This window comes from Epinephelus moara, chromosome 8 (assembly GCF_006386435.1).
Source record: "Epinephelus moara isolate mb chromosome 8, YSFRI_EMoa_1.0, whole genome shotgun sequence".
NCBI lineage: Eukaryota > Metazoa > Chordata > Actinopteri > Perciformes > Serranidae > Epinephelus > Epinephelus moara.
In genome coordinates, this window is record NC_065513.1 from 40433794 (window position 1) to 40453277 (window position 19484).

Genomic DNA, 19484 nt, shown 5'->3' on the forward strand with positions numbered 1-19484 from the left:
ACTGTATTTGGCTTCCCTCACCTCCCCCCAATTATTGAGTATTTACATTCTTATGTATTCCCTCCTGTCTTTTTTATGTGTATTTTTACATGCTGTACAACGTATTGCCCTCTAGGGACAAAATAAAGTTGAAGTTGAAGTTGAATTTAACTTTATTTGTAAGAGGAAGAAGGTGTTGTTTCATCTTTTAGAAAGTTACACACCCTCACTTCAAAAGAAAGTTCCCTGATGCAAGACATGCATATTTATTTACCTGTTTATTAAATGCTTCTGTTGATAAAGTTATAGCTGTGAATCCTGCCTCAAGCCTCAAGCCTTTTAAGTATGCTTCCCCCTCTGCCGTCTGCAGGTAAATCTGAGATAGTAAAAGTACTTTGTGAATTCACATCAGTGCTGCAGAAGTTTGGTGCTCTTTCTTCTGGCTGGCTCTCTGGAAAAGAAAATTTGCATCAGCCTCACACACACACACACACACACACACACACACAGACAAAATGCCCATCTTCTCTAAGAAACCAAATACGCATCACATCCAGACATGAGTTTCTGCACCTTATTATCCCCGTCTTGCACCTAAGCCTTTCCTGCCTGCTTGTCTTATTGTACGTACATAATGTGTTCAATCACTTGTTCTGGATTGGTTCTTATTGTCACTGACAGACATTTGAGTGTTTAAAAAGGTGCCATTTACTGTGGTTCAGTTTTAGGATGAAATGATTTCAATGGGCAGTACGGAGGGTTCCTGGTTCAAACCCAGGGTGGGGGAGCCCTTCTGTGCAGAGTTTGCATGTGTCAACTTGGGTTTTCTTCGGGTACTCCGGCTTCCTCCCACAGTCCAAAGATGTGTGAAAGATATGCGTCAGCCCTGTGATAGTCTGGTGACCTGTCCAGAGTGTACCCCACCGCCTCCCACCCAATGTCAGCTGGGATAGGCTCCAGCCCCTCCCCTTTGGCTTAGGGGAGGGGTAGTCTGAGTGGGTGGAAGTTCGCTGCATAGATCAGCCTCTCATTGGGCGGAACGAGCCACCCGCTGAAGTCCCGCCCTACCACCTCCGGTTGTGTAACAGTTTTCAACACGTCCTTTACTAACTTTTGCGGTGTTTGATCTTGCGGGGATGTAGCCATTTTTCTGCCATGGTTCGCGTCCTGTAGGCGATACGTGTTACACCAAAACCTGTTTCCCCCCGGCAATATTTTTGCAAGCGCACCGTTGCTGTGGCACCGCCCAGAACGATTATGATTGGTTGAAAGAAATACAAGCAGCCGGGGCGTTTTTTTCTCCAATCTTAAAGCGAGAGTCGGCTCAGCCAGACCTTTCTTTTCTTGAGATTTATTTTACAGCAGATTTTTAAAGAAAAAAATTCCAAAAATTACATCATCTATCAAAGCTAGAAACTGTAAAAACAGAAATTTGGATTTTCAATTTTCTGATGCTCCTTGGACACATGGTGTGCCACAAGTGCTTTTATCAGAAAAAAACCCCATAACCAAATCTGAACTTAAAATAGTGATGTTTCCTCAAAATGACTTTTTTCTTTGTCTCGTTTAAAATGGATCGATGCTCGGTCAGTGACTTACAGCATCAGACACCAACAAGAAATGCTGTCCTTTCACGTCGGCATGATACGCAGTCAGTTGCTATGATTGTTTAAAGCAGCTATGCGGAACTTTACGTTTTCGTTGATTATAGTGCCCCCTTTGGTCGAAGCGGTATGACACCCACAGTCTGGTGTCGTAAAATTCCGACTGCAGCTGGCATTCGGCTTCATTACTGCATGCATTTGTTTTGGAGAGCAAGAGGAAAATCATAAATGTTCTGGTGTAGCTCTGAATTTCTTATAAACTGAGGACAACTGCCTGCTGTATATTTGTGTTCATGGTCACAGTCACAGATAATTTTGTGGCGTTTGTTGTAATGTTACTAGACAAAAGCGATTCACATCAGCTACATTTAGCTTGCTTATAACTTCCATGTCGTCATATATTGAAGTGAAACAACGTCTAACAAGTTGCGGTATATTCTCTAAATAAAAACAAAAATTACATACCTGTCGATTAGGAAAAGGGCCAACTCGGGATCAGTTTTAAAACCTTTCAAATCTCTCAGCTGCTCACCCTGCTCTTTTTCTCCTAAACCCAACCATGTGTGTGAGTGTTGGCTAAACGTAATCATTTTCCAAACGGCAATTCGCAGTGTTGTACAGGCATCGTGCATTTATTTTGAAAGAGACTTCATGCAAATTGTACATTTCCTGTGAAAACGGAAGTGTAATTTGAAAGAAGACAATACATGTGACAGGCTGAAGAACAACCAACACACCCAGGGTCCAAACGTCCATGACCAAAACCCTCAATAACCAAACGTCAATATGTGACGAGGTCAGAGTGAGAATGTGTTGGCCTACCTTCTCCTCTGATAAATAAAGAACACTCTCTAATGAGGTTTTCCCGGTTAGATAAAATATTATTAAAATAAATTAAAAAAGAAATTTAAGTTTATTTACAAGTGATTTCCCAAACATTAAGAGTTGATCTTGCGCTTATTTTAGCCCTACTTTTACAGCGAATATAAAGTATTCGTCACCGTCATAGATAAATACATCATTTCTATGTCTCTCACCTGACTCACCGATCAAAACGGTCGGCGCGCACACGAGAACGCGCACAGCCGGATGAGGACAGAGAGCGCGAGAGAAGCAGAGACAGAGACAGAGGGAGGAGAGGATGCGACCAGTGCTGTTGATGGACCGTCTCTCTGCAGATGCTCGAATGTGCGGACACATTATTTCTTCTTATAAATCCTCCTCCAGGCGCGATTAAAGGCTGTGAAAACTCAAATCAGGTGAGTGCAGACTGATCCTCTGAACCAAACACCGACTCATCCATCACTGTGTCTGTGGAGAAGAATGACGAGGCATCGGGAAGTTGCAGGTGCACGATCCTGTCTGTGCTAAACTTGACTGGATCAGTTTTTAATCGCTTTTACGCACAGAAACAGTCACGGGATTATTCTTATGATACAAATTAATGAAATTTCTTGCTGTAATTTTTTGTGTGTGGCACTTATTGAGTTTAAGCTTTTAAACAAAATGAAAAAATAAGGTGAAATTAAGTTGTAATCTCTCTGAATAAGTTTTTAAATGATGATAAATGATGATTTCGTCAGGCTGGTGTTTGGGAACAGCCTGATCTGACATGCACTCTCTGTATCCGAGCAGGAATGCGTTGAATGAAGTCTACTGTATGTGTGAGTGGGCGACAGTCCCACACAACAAAACCAGGATTGTTCTGGGACATTTTTCCCAGATACTCTCTCACCATGTGGACAGAAACTTAAAGATCACTCTGAAATCCAGTTATTCTGTTGAAGTTGTATGTTTTGATTGGTTTTCATATTTTATAAGCCTCCTAAAGAGCATCTGGCTCTCTGCTTGTGTGTGAGCAGGGAGTGACTGTTGATGTAATGTAATACTTCCTGCCTTCTGAATAATAAATGGACAAGACACTCACTGACCATTATATACTGATTTGCTGTCTCTCCTCTCTCTTTCTCTGGTTTTCTCTCCGCACAGCGTCAGCTCTTTTATTTGAAACCTCACTCCCAGCTTCCTCAAACAGACCTTTTCCTGCTAAATGTCACTGTACTGCTGGAAAAACTCACCTCTCCTCCATCTGAACTTTTTAAATCACTTTGGCAAATATTGATTTTGACTCTCTGGTGTGTCTTCAGGTGACAAGATGGGGAACGGTTCGATGAAATCAAAGCGTTACAAACACGCGGACGGCTCTGCTGGTTCCTCCAACAGCCGAATCTATAAAGATCAGGGGTTCAAAAACTCGTCCCTGGACTCTCTGAGGGCCCGAGTGGACGAGCTGGAGCGAGAGGGCAAGAGGAGGGACGAGGAGCTTTGTGCCAAAGAGCAGCAGATCAAGGCTCTTCAGGAGCAGCTGGCCAAACAGACTCGAGCTCTGGCCGAGCTGAGCGAGGAGCTGCAGAACAAGTGCATCCAGCTCAACAAGGTGCAGGATGTGATGAAGAACCAGACCTCGGCAGGTTTGGTGTCAAGGCCTCCTTCAATCAAAGCCAGCGGCAAGAGCAGCCCCAACCTCAGCGTTCGCATCAAGGACACCATTAACAGGAGGAAAGGGGCCAAAGCTGGGGTGTCGGCAGAACCCACATCCAGGACGTACGATTCCAGCGTCCTGCCCAAATTCTCTTTCGAGAAGGCCCGGGTATCAAAGGATGCAAGGTGAGACGTTTGAGGAAGGTTGAAAACACAAAAGAGAGGAAAATGAAGCCAGACAGACGGCAGCTAAAGGTCCATGATACCCTCAGGCTCAGTCAGTCTCAGCCTGGTGGAGGAGTGTTAAAAATGGAAGCAGCAGCAGTGGGTGGTAGGTGGAGGGTTGGTAAGAGGCAAAGATTTTAGTGTGATGACGTGGAAAACAATATTCAGTTTTAGGTCCAGGATTTTTTTCAGCTGGGGGTCAGTTACTTAAAGGTCCAGCTTTGTAGGATTTAGAAGGAATCAGTGGCAAAAATGGAATATTCATAACAGTTTGTAATCAACTGAAAATAAAGGCTCAGACACAACAAACTGACTCCAGAGAAGTAGTGGCGACGGAAGCTGCGACGCCCCACGTTACCTGTGTCTTTGCCAAAAAGTCTCATATGAAGACACCACAAAGACTACAACTGGTGGCCAAGTAGCACGTATGCTCTGCACCTGCATGAAAGGAAATACTCCTCCATACCAGCAGATGGCAGTAGTCTGTATTTGTCATTCAGGGTGCTTTCACACCTGCCCTGTTTAGTTCGGTTCAACTGAACTCAAGTGCGTTTGCCCACTAAATTCAGTTTGTTTGGGCAGGTGTGAACACAGCAATCACACTCAGGTGTGCACCAAAACAACCAGACTGGGACCTTCTTGAAGAGGTGGTCTTGGTCCGGTTACAAATGAACTCTGGTGCGGTTCGTTTGTGGTGAGAAGGTGTTCCGACCTGGATGTGAAGCAACTGCAGTCACATGACACATTGTTTGGGTTAAACATGAGCATGTTACAGTCCTGGAGGATTATTAATGTGCACCTCCTCCTGTACTGCCTTAATATGCACATTCAGCACATCCAATGCATCAAAACATTGTTTTCTAGTTGGAGCCGCGCCTCGTTTTCAAACTGTATGGTTTGACTAAAATGAACAATGACAGCAATATAGTCCACGATGAGCAGCGCTAAAATCAACCTGCGTAGTTGTCCCTCCATTGTGACATTAGAAAGTGTCACATTTATCTTGCAAGTGTACTCTTCTTCAACGTTTGCTTTACTTCCTGGATTTTTCCCACATGGAAATTCTGACCAATCAAGAGCAGCTTTCTCACACAAGGCTTTGATTAGATTTAGAAAAAAACATCATGGTTTTCCTCAAAATAACTTCTTACTAAGTAATGTTACATCATGTGACATATGTTGCATAGTATGCTAAATATATTAGCACACTCCGTCGTTAGTAAAACAACTCAAATGACTTTTGGTTTTGGAAGTCAGTAGTTTGTGTAACCCATTCACTTCACCCCAATGCACTCCTTGCTTTTTATTCTACGGTAGTTGCCCTGAGTGTCGACAACTGCCTCTGCCCAGTTTTATTGTACCGCCAAAGCATGCCTCTATGTGTTGGTGTCTGAGGCCGACGAGCCGCTGATCAAGCCTCAGTATTTGATGAGCTGGGAGTGAAACAAAGTTGTTTCAGTTGGTTGCAATCTGCAACTTCACCACTAGATGCCACTAAATCCAACATACTGGATCTTTAAGGCTTGGAGTGATAAAAAACAAATGGTTTATGGTTTGGGTTTTTAAGATTTAAGGGAAATCTTCAAACACATACAATAACAATAACAACAATAATATTTTAAACCTTACTGAGCTTCCAACTTCTTTGCATGAGTTTGTGTCCATTTTCTGTTTCAACATGACAATACCACTGTGCACAAAGCTCCATAAAGAAATGGTTTTCCCAGATTAGTGTGGAAGAACTCATCTGCACTACCCTCACCTCAGTCCTATCCAACACCTTTAGGATGAACTGGAACACAGTCTGTGAGCCAGACCTCATCACCCAACATCTGTGCTGGACCTCACTGATGCTCTTGTGGCTGAATGGGAGCAAATTCCTGCAGCCAGCTTCCAAAATATTGGAAAAGCTTAAATCAGAGGAGTGGAGGCTGTTACAGCAGCACATTACTGCCCATGGTTCTATATCATATATTTGGTGTCCACATACTTTTGGCCATGTAGTAGGTTTGTTACTCTGATGATAAAAAAAGGCCTTTACAATTTAAAAATAAATGTTTCATTAAGTTTTACAACACTATTTTCGGTTAAAGGCAAAAATACACACCGTGCTCTTCCTGTCATTTATTATCTAATAAAACATATCTAATAAAAGATTATCTCTGTATCAGCAGGTATAAACACGTGTAAATCAACACTTCTTTCCAATAAAACAGGAGCTCCACCTGTCCCATAAAAAACAATCACCTCTCTCCCAGCTGTTATTTTATTGATTTAACAACGTCTGTATTACAGTACGTCCTCCCTGACACAAGTGTATCAAATTAAGGAAGTAAGTTGATTTCAAAATGCTGCCTCGAGGGGACAGTACGGCTTCAGACCTCAGAAAAGGGCATTAAGGATCATTTAGACAAATAATCCCTCCACCTACCAGTTAGGTTACAGTTTACATCCATGTCTGTCCACACTCATATGTAGCTGTGACAGGAGACAATGCCTCAAATATAGATGTTGCTGCAAAGAAGTTACAAATTCTAGAACATGAATGCATCGCAGACAACTTTAAACTGGTGACAGAGAAGATACAGAAGGTGGTTAACCAAGATTAATGTCACAAACTCAGTATCCGACCAAATGTCTCTCCTTCTGTTCCTGAGTTATCGTGCTGGTCAGAGAAGTGTTTTTGTAGAACTTAATGATGCCATAGTGAAGCTGACCTTTTGGATATAAAATGTCATCACTTCAACATTAAACCCTCTCAGACATTTGTCTGAATAATTAGTGTCTTGAGTTATGGCCAAAAACATGTTTTGTGAAGTCATTGTGACCTTTGACCACCAAATTCGAATGAATTTTTCCTTGAGTCCAATTGGACGTTTGTGCCAAATTTGGGGAAAAATCCTCAAGGCCATCTTGAGATCTTGGGCCCTATTTAGATGGTCTAAGGCAGACAGCGGAGGGCGCATAATCCATGTTGCAAGTGTCATTGCTATTTAGATGCAGGCGCAGTTGTCATTTTCACGCCATGCGCCCTCGTCGTCTAACTAGCAAATGAACTTGCGCTTCTCTGGGTGTGTTGGTCTAAAAATGAGGAGTGGTCAGGCGCAGTCATGGCGCGTTGCTAGTTAGATGACGTAAAAAGCAAATGCGCCAGTGACCAACAAAAACCCGGTCTAAANNTATACTAGGCTACATTATATTATATTATTATATTGTTATCTGAGTGTAGAGAGGACACACATGCAAATAAGAGGCAGAACACAGCTCTAGGAAACATATGAAAACAATTAACAAACATGGGTGGGGGCGAAAACGCTGAACAGGTCCTAGCTGCAGGATCAGCACCTTGAGGAGCTCCGCCGCAGTCCTGACAACTGTGCTCTGTTATATGATGAAAACAGGTTTGAATAATATTCCACAAATATTTAGTAAGATCTTTCTTGTATTAGTAATCCCACGCCCGCACAGTCTAAAAACGCGCTGTCTAACTAGCAAGTGACTGGGACACGCCCATGCGCCGCACGCCTGGCGCTTCGCGTTTTAGACCATCTAAATAGGGCCCATTGCGTTCAACAGAATGAGATGGACAAGGTTACAGTGACTCTGACCTTTGACCACCAAATTCTAAACAGTTCATCGCTGCAGAAATCATTTGAGATAGCTGGAAACATTTAGGGATTAATTACTGTATGGTGGGAAAGAGTTGAGTGATGGGAGTAACACTGAAACTTGCAAAGTTAGAGAACTCTAAAACCAAAATTAGGCGATTGGAATTTGAGATACTCTACACTTGAAACCACTCATATCTGTTGATTCAGTGGCATTTCTTCAGCCCATGAATTTAATAATCCAGTCATACTCTAAAACATATTCATTCTTTCATTCATTTTCCATGGCTGCTTATCCTGTTAGGGGTCGTGGGGGGGCTGGAGCCTATCCCAGCTGACATTGGGTGAGAGGCAGGGTTCACCCTGGACAGGTCACCAGACTATCACAGGGCTGACACATAGAGACAGACAACCATTCACACTCACATTCACACAGTCACCAATTAACCTGCATGTCTTTGGACTGTGGGAGGAAGCTGGAGCACCTGGAGGAAACCCACGCTGACACAGGGAGAACATGCAAACTCCACACAGAAGTATATGTGAGTTTACAGTTTATAACAGTCAGTGTGAGCAGTCGTTGCTCCACTTTTACAAATGTGTTTTTCCTTATTTAATGTATTTTAATGTCACAGAAAATTACAGCATATAAAATACAGGTATACTGTAGCAGGGCTTTAATCTGTTCAGTATAGATAAACCTCTATTTTTACATTCTCAACCTGACAACAGGCCTAAAGATAGAAATATGCTCCTTCAAGACGAGCTGCACCTCTCCTGGAGAGCAGACGAGATCAGGCAGCAGCAGCAGGGGGCGGTGAAAGAAAGCTGCAGTCAAGTCGGACAGTTTCCAGCAGCCTTCACAGGACGAACAGGAAGTCACAGATATATTTACATCCTGTTAGATCCATCTGTGGGCTACCTGTAGTCTGCAGACCACGTATTATCATCAACCACACAAGATGAGTGTGTTAACTGATTTAACAGTCATTGCACTACATCAAACTAATAAATACAATCTAGCATTGAATATTACAACTACACAGAAAATTAGGACTTTGAAACGTTGAAACTAAGAGCCAATCAGCTGTTTGATCAGGTGACAGCCAGGCATTTCCCATCATGCCCTGGGTCTTGTAGATGGTTGAGAGCAGCTGCAGCAAACTGCGACTGCCTCAATCTTGTGAGGTTATTGTTGCTCACGCCTACGTGACTTCAGAGCAAGTTGCAATTGAGTTGGACCCAAATCTAACCAGCATGCTTTGTGCGGCAATCGCAGATAATCAATTCTACACGTTCTCATCATACTTGTCAAATACTGGTACTTTGTCAGTGATGCCACGTGTCAAAATATGATGCACTAGGTGTCGTCCTGTGTCAATTAACGCTTGTTACATACATTATATGTTTTCAAAATACACTTCTGTTTTCACAGTTTCTGCTTGTCACATGCACACAGTCTCTTTCAGAATAAACTTACAACACAGGTAAAATACTTTTGTAGGTTTATTGTACTTAAGTTTATACATACTAGCACACTCTGTTATTATTGAATTAACTCCACTGACTTGATTTCACACGGGAAACGAACAGCAGCCTCCCAGGTAAAAGTCCAGAGTTTGTTTGAAACCATTTACCACCCTTGCCACCCACCCCATATGGACTTTCTTGCTCTTATGGTAGTTACTGGTGGTGCATTTCATACTGCCGCAAAAGGTGCCTCTGTGCCTCTGTATCTGACGACGACGTCACTGGCAAAGTGGTGGTACTTGACAAGTTGGGAGTGAGAACAGGCTGGCTCATCACGAACGAGCCTAATGGTTCCATGCATCTTTAGGTCAGGCCTGGGTGTCCGAGGCTTTAGCCCTGAATGTTTTACAAATAGCCCCGGATCTAAAAAGGTGTATAAAAAAAAAGAAGTGCCTGATCCAATAATGTGTCATTTTGTTTGTGCATTATAGCTAGGGTTGGGACTCGTTAGGATTTTAACGATTCCGATTCCTTACCGATTCCTCTTATCGATTCCTACATTATATTCATTATACTTGCTATACTTAACGAAGTATATAATAAACACAAATGCAATCATACAAATACAAAAACTTTATTCTAACTGTTGCACAGTACAATTAGATGAAATTACACATTTGTGTGTGGTGTGTATTTCAGATTTAGAGCTTGTATCATCTCCCTGAAAATATATAACAACAAAAAGTGATTGTCTGATTTCTACAGTAACACTATTACCTCAAATTAACCACAGCAATGTAATAAAAAATACTTATATACATTCATGCTTGGGCACTGTTATTTACGTGACAACACCTGAACAGAACACACACACACATTGGCTGTTTGTTTCTACCGCTATCTTCCTCGCTGGAAGCCTCGGACTTCCCGCCGCCCGCCTCCGCCTTGATAAAAGGCTGAAAATAAAATAAAAGAGGGAGACAGGTTTTTCCTATTTTATCTTATTTTGTTATATTTCTCCCTCTCCCCTCGCTGGAAGCCTCGGACCTCCCGCCGCCCGCTCCCGTCTCAAACACGGAGGTCTCCCTCTCCGCTGAGCACCCACGGCGCACGCCCGGCCTGTTAAATAGCCTGTAACCATAACAACTGTGTGACACAAACTCAGTGCTTTAGTCATTAAATAATGTCGGGCTCGGTCAGGTTCGGACAGAAATATGCGGCCCGTGCTGCACTCTAATGGAAATGCACGTGACATTTTTTTTTACAATCTAGGAACCGTTTGCAGGAACCGTTACTCCAAATGTGATGGACCCAGTTCCAAAAAAGAACCGGATCCCAACCCTAATTATAGCCCTTGAAAATAACATGATATTGTTGATCAAGAAAGCAAATTTTGGGTCCTCTGTGTCATTCAAGTGACACATTTTGTGTGATTGCGTGCACACATAGTCACTTCAGTGTTGCAGCTGGTAGATCTAATTTTAAAAGCTTTATACTGCTGGGTAGTTTAATCTATAATTCTATAATTCGTTGATTATATTTTGTATTTATACTCTAAATTGTCAAAGTAACTAAAGCAGACAAATAAATGTAGTGGAGTAAAAAGTACAATATTTCCCTTTGAGATGTAGAGGAGTAGAAGTAGAGTAACATAAAATAGAAATACATCAAATCAAGTACAAGCAACAAGCGAGCAAGAGGCTTCCTGGTTCGAACCTCAAGTTGGGGGAGCCCTTCTGTGTGGAGTTTGCATGTTCTCCCTGTGTCAGCGTGGGTTTCCTCCAGGTGCTCCAGCTTCCTCCCACAGTCCAAAGACATGCAGGTTAATTGGTGACTCTAAATTGTCTGTAGGTGTAAATGTGAGTGTGAATGGTTGTCTGTCTCTATGTGTCAGCCCTGTGATAGTCTGGTGACCTGTCCAGGGTCTCGGCCAGTGTCAGCTGAGATAGGCGCCACCCCACTCACGCAACCCTGGAAAATGAATGAATGAAGGACGCCAGACTGCATAAAAAACACCAAAATAGAGCTTCTTCATGAAAAAAATTCCCAGGGGAGGATCCATCCCAGACTTCCCCTACAGAGATCTGGGCTAATGGTGCGTTCGTTTTGTACTCGGAGGTCGAAAGTTGGATGTGGGAATGACGTCACCTCCGAGTTGACAACAGCTTTTGCATTCTAGTTGACGACGGTGGACAAGTCGGAAAAAAACATGGACGCCCGCAAGAAAGCCTTACAAGTCGGAAAAAAACATGGACGCCCGCAAGAAAGCCTTTGTTGCCCATCATGCACTCCAACTGATGAACGCTGCAGATGAGGCTGACCGAATGAAAAACAAATAAGATAAAATTGCTATAAACAGTGCTTTAGCAGAGTGTTTACTGTTGACCGGCAGCCATCTTGAATTCGTAAGTTGGGGTTGATGCGGTTACTCCGAGTTTCCGAGTTGGAAATCTGATCTCAGGGTGCGTTTGAGTTTAAACTTCCGACTGGGAACTGGGAACTTCCGACCTCCGAGTACAAAACGAACGCACCATTAGCTCCCGATGTCCTCAAATCCTCTGACAAGGTTTGGAAATTCTGAACACAATCTTCTAATTGGATCAGCAAAAGCCAAAAAATTTTTGTGAAGACTCCAGGCAGGAGGACACAAACACATCGTCATCATGGCTTTTTAATTTACCTGTAACCCATTTTAACCTGGTATAGATAGTTTTACATTAATTTTATTAGGATCAAATCCAACTGCAGGATCTTTAATGTGTCACATCAGATCATTTCCTGCGCACACAGCTCGCTCACTGAGACAAGAAACAACACAAAGGTTATTTAATAAGAGCAGGAAGTCTTTTTAAGTTTTCCAACATGAAAGTCAAAAGGCCTTTTGTCACAGTGTGCTTCATGTTGTACGACATGAACACGGCGCTCTGCAGTGAATAAATGTGAGCATGCAGAGCCTCCTTCTCTCAACCTGATCCTCATGTTTAAAACATGTGTCACTAATAAGCCCAGCATGTATTGTATAACCAAACCTGATGGAAATGAGGCAGTCTGGTCCCCTCATGCACACTGGCCCTTTGAAACTGATTTCTCATCCTCTGTGAATGACAATGTAACACGCTGCAGACTCAGAGTAATGACACAGCGAGGTGGGAGGAGACGATGTGGGTTGAAAAAATAAATGAGTGCATGTCATCTGCTCGGGTTTTATGAAGCCCAAAGTGATAATTTATTGCGCACGATAAGGTGGATAAACAGACCACCCACCTCCTGCGCCGCTCACCTCTCTGAGCAGCGACCGGGTCTCATGATCTATAGTTTGCATCCAACCGTGACTCTTAACCTTTTCGGTTTACAACTCCCCAAAGGAAGTGATGTCTTCTTCTCGCGGCCTCTGGCTGCAGCTGTTAAAATGCACAACGGTGAACTTTGACAGCTCATGATGATTTTATGTTTTCGCTGTTTTACTTGATTCATTGTCGGAAGGAGCCCAGAGGCTGCAAATAGTCATCTTTTCACAGGAGACAAAATATTTATCACTCAGACTAAAAACGTGGTGAGTAATGTGAATGTGGGCGTCCTGGTGGCTCAGGAACGCACAGAAACGCTCAGAAACATAGCTGCAGTCAGCGGTGGAAGAAGTCCTTTAAAGTAGCATTTACTTAAAGGGACAGTTCACCCCAAAATCAAAAATACATATTTGTCCTCTCACCTGTGGTGCTATTTATTAGTCTACAGAGTTTCGGTGTGAGCTGCAGGGTGTTGGAGATCTCAAACTTGATGGTACTCAGCTTCTGGTTGTCAGAGCGCCAAAAAAAAACTTCAGCATCAATGTCTCTTTCCAGATATCACAACCTGCTTGCTCAAGATAATCCACAGACCTTGTTGTGAGCAGTTTCATGAAGGAACTATTTTCCTGCTACCAAACTAGACCCGCAACCAATCAATGCACAAACAACAACAACGAGTAGATGCACACTTCCTTCTGCACGGTGATACGTTTGGAGGGTGTAGTTTGGTAGATAGAATCATACTCAGATATCACAAGTACCAAGCGAAAGTACTCATAGTGAAAAAGACTGTTGTGTTGGACACAAATGATAGAGGGAAGGGGAAATAGGAACTTTGGAAGGTCAGAGGGTATGAAAGAAAAAAGAAGGAAAGAATTACATAAAGAGGGAAGGAGGAAGGAAAGTTTTTAATAATGAAGGAAGTCCAAAGGAAGAAAATGGAAACAAGGAATAAAAAAAGACTAAAAAAGAGAAAGAAAAGTAGGAAGAACTGATTGAAAAGAAGAAAGAAAAATACAAAGACTGACAAAAGACAGAAGAAGGAAAGTTGGAGGGCTGAAACTAATGATTAATCTGTTAATTATTTTTTTATTTTAAGAGGTAAATTTTTTGGCATTTTTGCTTCGAAAAAGAATTAAATTATTGATTAAGATTTTTTTGCCGATTGATGTCGATTGTGTGTTCTGGCTGTAGAGAGAAGGAGGACAAAAAAAGAAGGAAAGAAATTTTGACTGTTTAGTTTCTGTCATACTGTGTGCAAAATCTTAATTTACAAACTAACTGAGGACCGTCTTGCAAACAGATCTTCAGCCATGATACAGCATTCTGCCACCTAAAGGCCCAGACACACCAAACTGACTTCAGAAAACTTGCAGCAATGAAAGCCGACTGCTGCGTCACCTCACGTCACCTGTTTCTCGGTACATTCTGTGCCTGTGTGAGAGGAAATAACTCTCTTCATTCAACAAAGGAAACTAGAAGATCGCCCTGATGCAAGTGAGCCAGGTAGCACATTAGCAATCCAATGTTGAAAAAGAACAGAGCACATTTAGTGTGTGCCAGTAAACAATAACACAAACCATGACAAGGCATTTCTGCTGAAGAGCTCAGTGACTTAAGAAAAATAATCTTACCTTATGAAACAAGTCTGTTTTGGTCTCACTCCCTTTTGAGTTTAGCTCTTTGTTTACTTTCCTCACTTCCGTTTCTTTTATCATGCCCTGAGCTGAACTGCCCATCAGAGTGATTTCATTCACCGTCAGGCTCTGCCCCGACCTCAGGCTTTACTCTCATACCGTCGTTCCATCGCTGACGCCGACAACATGCTGAATTGGCCAACAAGAAAAAAGCAGGTGGGGGTCGACGAGGGGCAAAGGTGTGGGACACCGATTAGGGGGATAGATGGTCATCGACGGCCAAACATGGATTGAAAGCTGACCATCAGCTTTGTGCGTCAGGGCCTTTAAAGCCCCTACTTCCGGCCCCCTTGCTTTGACTACACCTGTCTTCGAACTTAGATTCCAACTGCCTAAAGATAACATATACCAAAAGCACAAAAACTAATCTAAAGTAAAGATTTATGACAGAAAAAATGGCACCACTGTCCATTATATTCTTAAATACCACCACCAGCAACATTCAAAAAGTCCAGTTATTTCCTCCGCAGAGGTCATATGTCTAACATTTCCTGTGTTGGTGACAGTGTGAAGAAGCTGCTGACAGACTCCTTGAACAAGAACCAGTACCTGAAGAGGCTGGAGCTGCAGCAGATCAAAGACATGGTGGAGTGTATGTATGAGCGCACCTACCAGCAGGGAGAGTACGTCATCAAGCAGGGAGAACCTGGGAACCATCTGTTCGTCCTGGCAGGTACGTCCACTCCTGTTTCATCTTTTTCTTCTCAGGCTGGAAATAAATCCAAGAAATCCAACTTTTTCTGTCCGCTGCCTCACGTGACTGATTCTTTTTAAACTACAAACATCACGTGACATGTAACACCTAGCAAGAAGCAGTAGCAACATGTGACATGATCAGTGAGGAAGTCAGCAGTGTGCAACCTCAGCAGGTGATATTGAGTGTTAATCAGTGGGTGGAGTCTTTGGCTCTTCATCAGCCAGCCCTGTCATAAAGAGACAAAACAAGTGCATCATGAAGGGAATCCTGGGAAAGGATGAGTGCCTTTAGCCTCTGAGGACATTTTACAGTTTTACAGTCACTTAACTTTTACTGACATCACATAAAAACAAGGTTTGCAAACACATCTAACACACGTGCAGAGCGTCCTCACAATGTTTTCAACGTTGTTTCCAGTAAAGAGACATCTGCTATTGTCATGTTGGCTCCTTCACTGTCTGAAGACATGCAGATAAAAACCTTCTGACTCCATAATCAGTTTGAAGACACACCGTGTTGGTTACCTGGTGTTTGCAATACGAAATAGAAGCAAAAAGACAAGGAGAAGAAGCTCTGATATGTGTGTGTGTGTGTGTGTGTGTGTGCAAATGCAAAGTGGAAAAAATTTGGGAAGGGACATTTGTCCAACAGCGCGTCTCTCCTTCTCAGTAAAAGTAAGAATTTATTTTAGTTTTGTGTTGGAAAATATACAAACCTAAATCTCATGGTCACGTTCTCTGCAGTGGCGTAAGGTAGTTGTGGCGGGCCCCAGTGCACGCTATCGTGCACAAATCATCTTGTCACATGGTCAGAGACTTGACATTGGATAACATCAACATACATATTACCCAGCAATCATCATTGCGTTTCTGTATATGACAAAAATACTAAAAAAGATAAGAAATTATTGATTTAATTTAACAATTTTATTAGCATATAATTGTGTTATAAGCTGTTGGCACAAAAGAAAAAAGAAAAATAACACATGGCAGAGATTAGTTTGTGTCAGACATATTTTCAAATTGGCAGTCACTCATAAGGGCCCACTCTCTCTATGCCCCCCCCACCTCACGGGCCCCAGTGCAACTGCACTGCCTGCACTGTCTACATTAACACCCCTGACTCTCTGTAGTCGTGCTGAGGTTTGATTCATCACACAGATCATTTTATCCAAGCTCTCTGATGAAGGAGAACATTACAGTGGGTGTGGTGTTGATGAGTTTAGGGTGAGACAGCAGGTCAACATTATATGCCACATTGAGGCGGTACACATCATCTGAAAGCTGGCAACCTGCAGATTAATTTCAGCTCAGTACTGTGTCCCACATTTTTGCTGTCATAAATCTATAGTTAAGATTGTGTTTTGGTTAGATGCTCATTCAAATTTGTAAGGCTGTAAGGTTTGGGCTCAGAACATAATGGCCAGCCCCATGTTCAATTATGTCTCATAAGTTGTTACACAATTTTTGGTTGATACCATTTGTTACACAGATTTGGTGCTACATTAAAGCATTTTTTTACCACTCGAAATTTCATAACAATCTCTCCAACACACCACATTAAGACACCAAGACCTTTTGAAACACTGTAGAAAAATCCATGCTGTGATTTGGTATCAAAAACTTTACCCATTTGGAGATTTCTGTAACAACTGCGTTTTTGGCAACTGGATGGCGAGCACCTATGTTCCTCAAAATGGCTGAGAAACCCCCTGATTGTCAATATACCTATGAAAGCCATACACCCTCTGAATGCCTGAGGTCTCTAGTTTGGGGTTATAAAGTTTCACGAGGGTGTGATTATCCTAGAGGTCACAAGAGATCAATTTATACAGTGAGGTCAAGTTTAAAAAAATGGTCCCACTACAGTGAAATGGCTGCTTTGGGGACAAACATCATCACACCTGAATAAAAGTGGAATCTGCAAGAGTTTCAGCTTTCCATTCAGACCCAATCTAAGACTGTTTAGGGACATGAACTGCTGGTAACATCACATATCCTTAAAACCAGGTCCTTTGTTCCTAACTTAAAAAAACTGTAAATCAGCCAGAGGATTTATATCCCTCCCAAACTGTGTGTTAAATTACATTTGCCTCCATTTTAAGTGACCAGTCATTGAGTTAAAAACTGCTGACTCAGAGGGTCAGAGACTTAAATTAACAGAGAAAAATCTGAGTCTGGCAGCAGAGAGCGAGCCACCTGCAGCACTGCTATGTAGCGTTTTAAGATGACTGTTTTGTTCTTTGCATGTTCTCAACCTTTGCCCTCACTGGCTACTGTACAGCCTCTCTGACCACGAGCCAATAAAATCAAAGCGAAACAGCAGCTGTGCATCAGGGAGGCTTTTGATTGGTCCCACTGCTCCGCACAGATTAATGCCGGCTAAACTTCTGCGAACTTTTGTGCCAGTTTAAAGGTTAAGTAGACTAATGTTATTGTTTGAAAAATACAGATTGTAATGATTTTGGCCAGAGAAAGGTTTTGTTGGCAGGTGTGTTAATCCCTCTGGTTTATCAGCTCTTGGCAGGAGAGCAAAAAACTTTTTAATTTTGGACTTTAATGTGTTCATCCAGTCACCCAGGCGCAGTGTATATAAAGTACATTGAACTGAAATGTTCTCCTACTTCTCAAATTCCTCATTTGTCCACTTACTGTAACTATAATTTAATTTAATGTTGGGTTTGGGTGTTTTTTTAGTTGATATAGTGAACTTACAGCTGACCTCTTATATCTGCAGTAGCTGGTACGTCGGACACTTCACTGGCAGCTCTCTTGAAGTAACCAAGCAGCCAAGTGTTTTAGATGACCACATGGTCTCTAAACAACCATTGGTCGTCTGCCAGTGAGCTTGTTGGTGAAATTAGCCATTCACAGACAAAATGTCCGCATATTTGTCCTGCTGTCTGGTGTTACAGCGATTTCTCACCCTGGCCAGAAAAACACAGCAGGTCGGTCGCTGCAGTAATGTCGTCTCTCCAGCATCAGATGTCCAAACATATTCACAGAGAGTCAGAAACGAAATATTACTTGTTTTAAAATGAACGTAAAAGGAAGACAAATAACAACAGAGAATCTTCACTGTGATGTTTCTCCGAAGAGGAACGATGTGACATGTTTCACCACCTACACTGGATCCAGCGCAGCTTCTGTGATGTTACTAAGGTATCAAAACAAATTAGTCACTAATGAAGCTCCTGAAATAATCACACAGACGACAGGGGCCAGTGATTGTAATCTCATTAATGAAGTCTTTAATTTGAGTCATAATTCATGCAGCAAATTATTTCATTTCAGGGTCACTGATGGACAAGAAGCCTAAAAATACATGTCATGTCTTAAAGGTCCAGTGTGTGAAGGTCCAGACAAAGCAAACTGACTTAAAAGAACCAGTGGCGACGAAGCAGCCTGCTACGAAATAATTCTCCATACTAGTAGATGGTGGTAGTTTGTAATTGTCATTCAAAAGGGGAAACCAGAGGACCGTCTTGATGCTAGTTAGCCAGTTAGCACATTAACAACACAATTCAGTTCTGAAAGACCAAAGCATATTTATGTGTGCATTACAACATGATGAATTGGGGGCCGATCGTTGGCTTGGTGTGTCAGTGCTTTAACATTTAGGGGATTTAGTGGCATCTAGTGGTGAGGATTGCAGACTGCAACAAGCTGAAACTTCTCCTGGTTAGAATTCCTTAAGTGGGGGTTTTTACTGGGAGCTGAATCACCCACAGAGATCTCTTCCTCTCCACAACAAACAGACCAGGTGATTTAAACTGGTAAAAACACTGAATAAAGCAGTTTCATGCTAAATAAAATCAGTGTTTTCCGGTGGCGCTCATCGTGGACGGGCAGCTAACTACAGTGGCCAGCACCAAAGTGTGAATGGCCCTATCTAGAGCCAGTGTTCAGTTTGTAAATGGACTTGCACTTGTGTAGTGCCTTTGTAGTCTTCTGACCACTCAAAGTGCTTTTACACTACAAGTCACATTCACCCATTCATACAGTGGTGGCCGAGGCTACCATACAAAGTGCCACCTGCTACACAACTCCCTACGTAAATATAAACATAATATGAAATACTAGTCCATACCCATTGAGTGCACAGTTGCCTACATGTTTCACATGGTGTGTGTTTGGGATACAGGTCATAGGAAACTGCAGATTAAATAGTCAACTGAACCCATTAAGAAGAGCAATGTATTCAGACAGAGTGTTTATGAATTTATGAGTACGAAAATAAAAGTGGCCGAAAACAACATTGGTCCACAGGGGGAGCCACAGCGATCGGTCGCATTTTAGCCATTTTGAAGCATTTTTCTGTTGTTACAGCGCCACCCAGTTGCCAATTAGAGTTAAATTTCTCCAGTCACCTTGAGGCATCCTGTTCTACATATCTAACAAGTTTAGTAAAAATCCATATGGCGGTTAGGCCTAGAT

At 42.3% G+C, this 19484-nt stretch overlaps 1 protein-coding gene across 1 annotated transcript in view; it reads left to right on the forward strand.

The window, feature by feature from the left end:
* Positions 1-2710: 2710 nt before the first annotated feature.
* The window catches only part of prkg2 (protein kinase cGMP-dependent 2), a 50512-nt gene continuing 33738 nt past the window's right edge, over positions 2711-19484 (forward strand). The window contains exons 1-3 of the mRNA XM_050051234.1: positions 2711-2842; positions 3731-4250; positions 14858-15024. Coding sequence (XP_049907191.1) covers positions 3739-4250; positions 14858-15024 — 679 coding nt within the window. The 5' untranslated portion in view covers positions 2711-2842; positions 3731-3738. The remainder of the gene's footprint in view (positions 2843-3730; positions 4251-14857; positions 15025-19484) is intronic.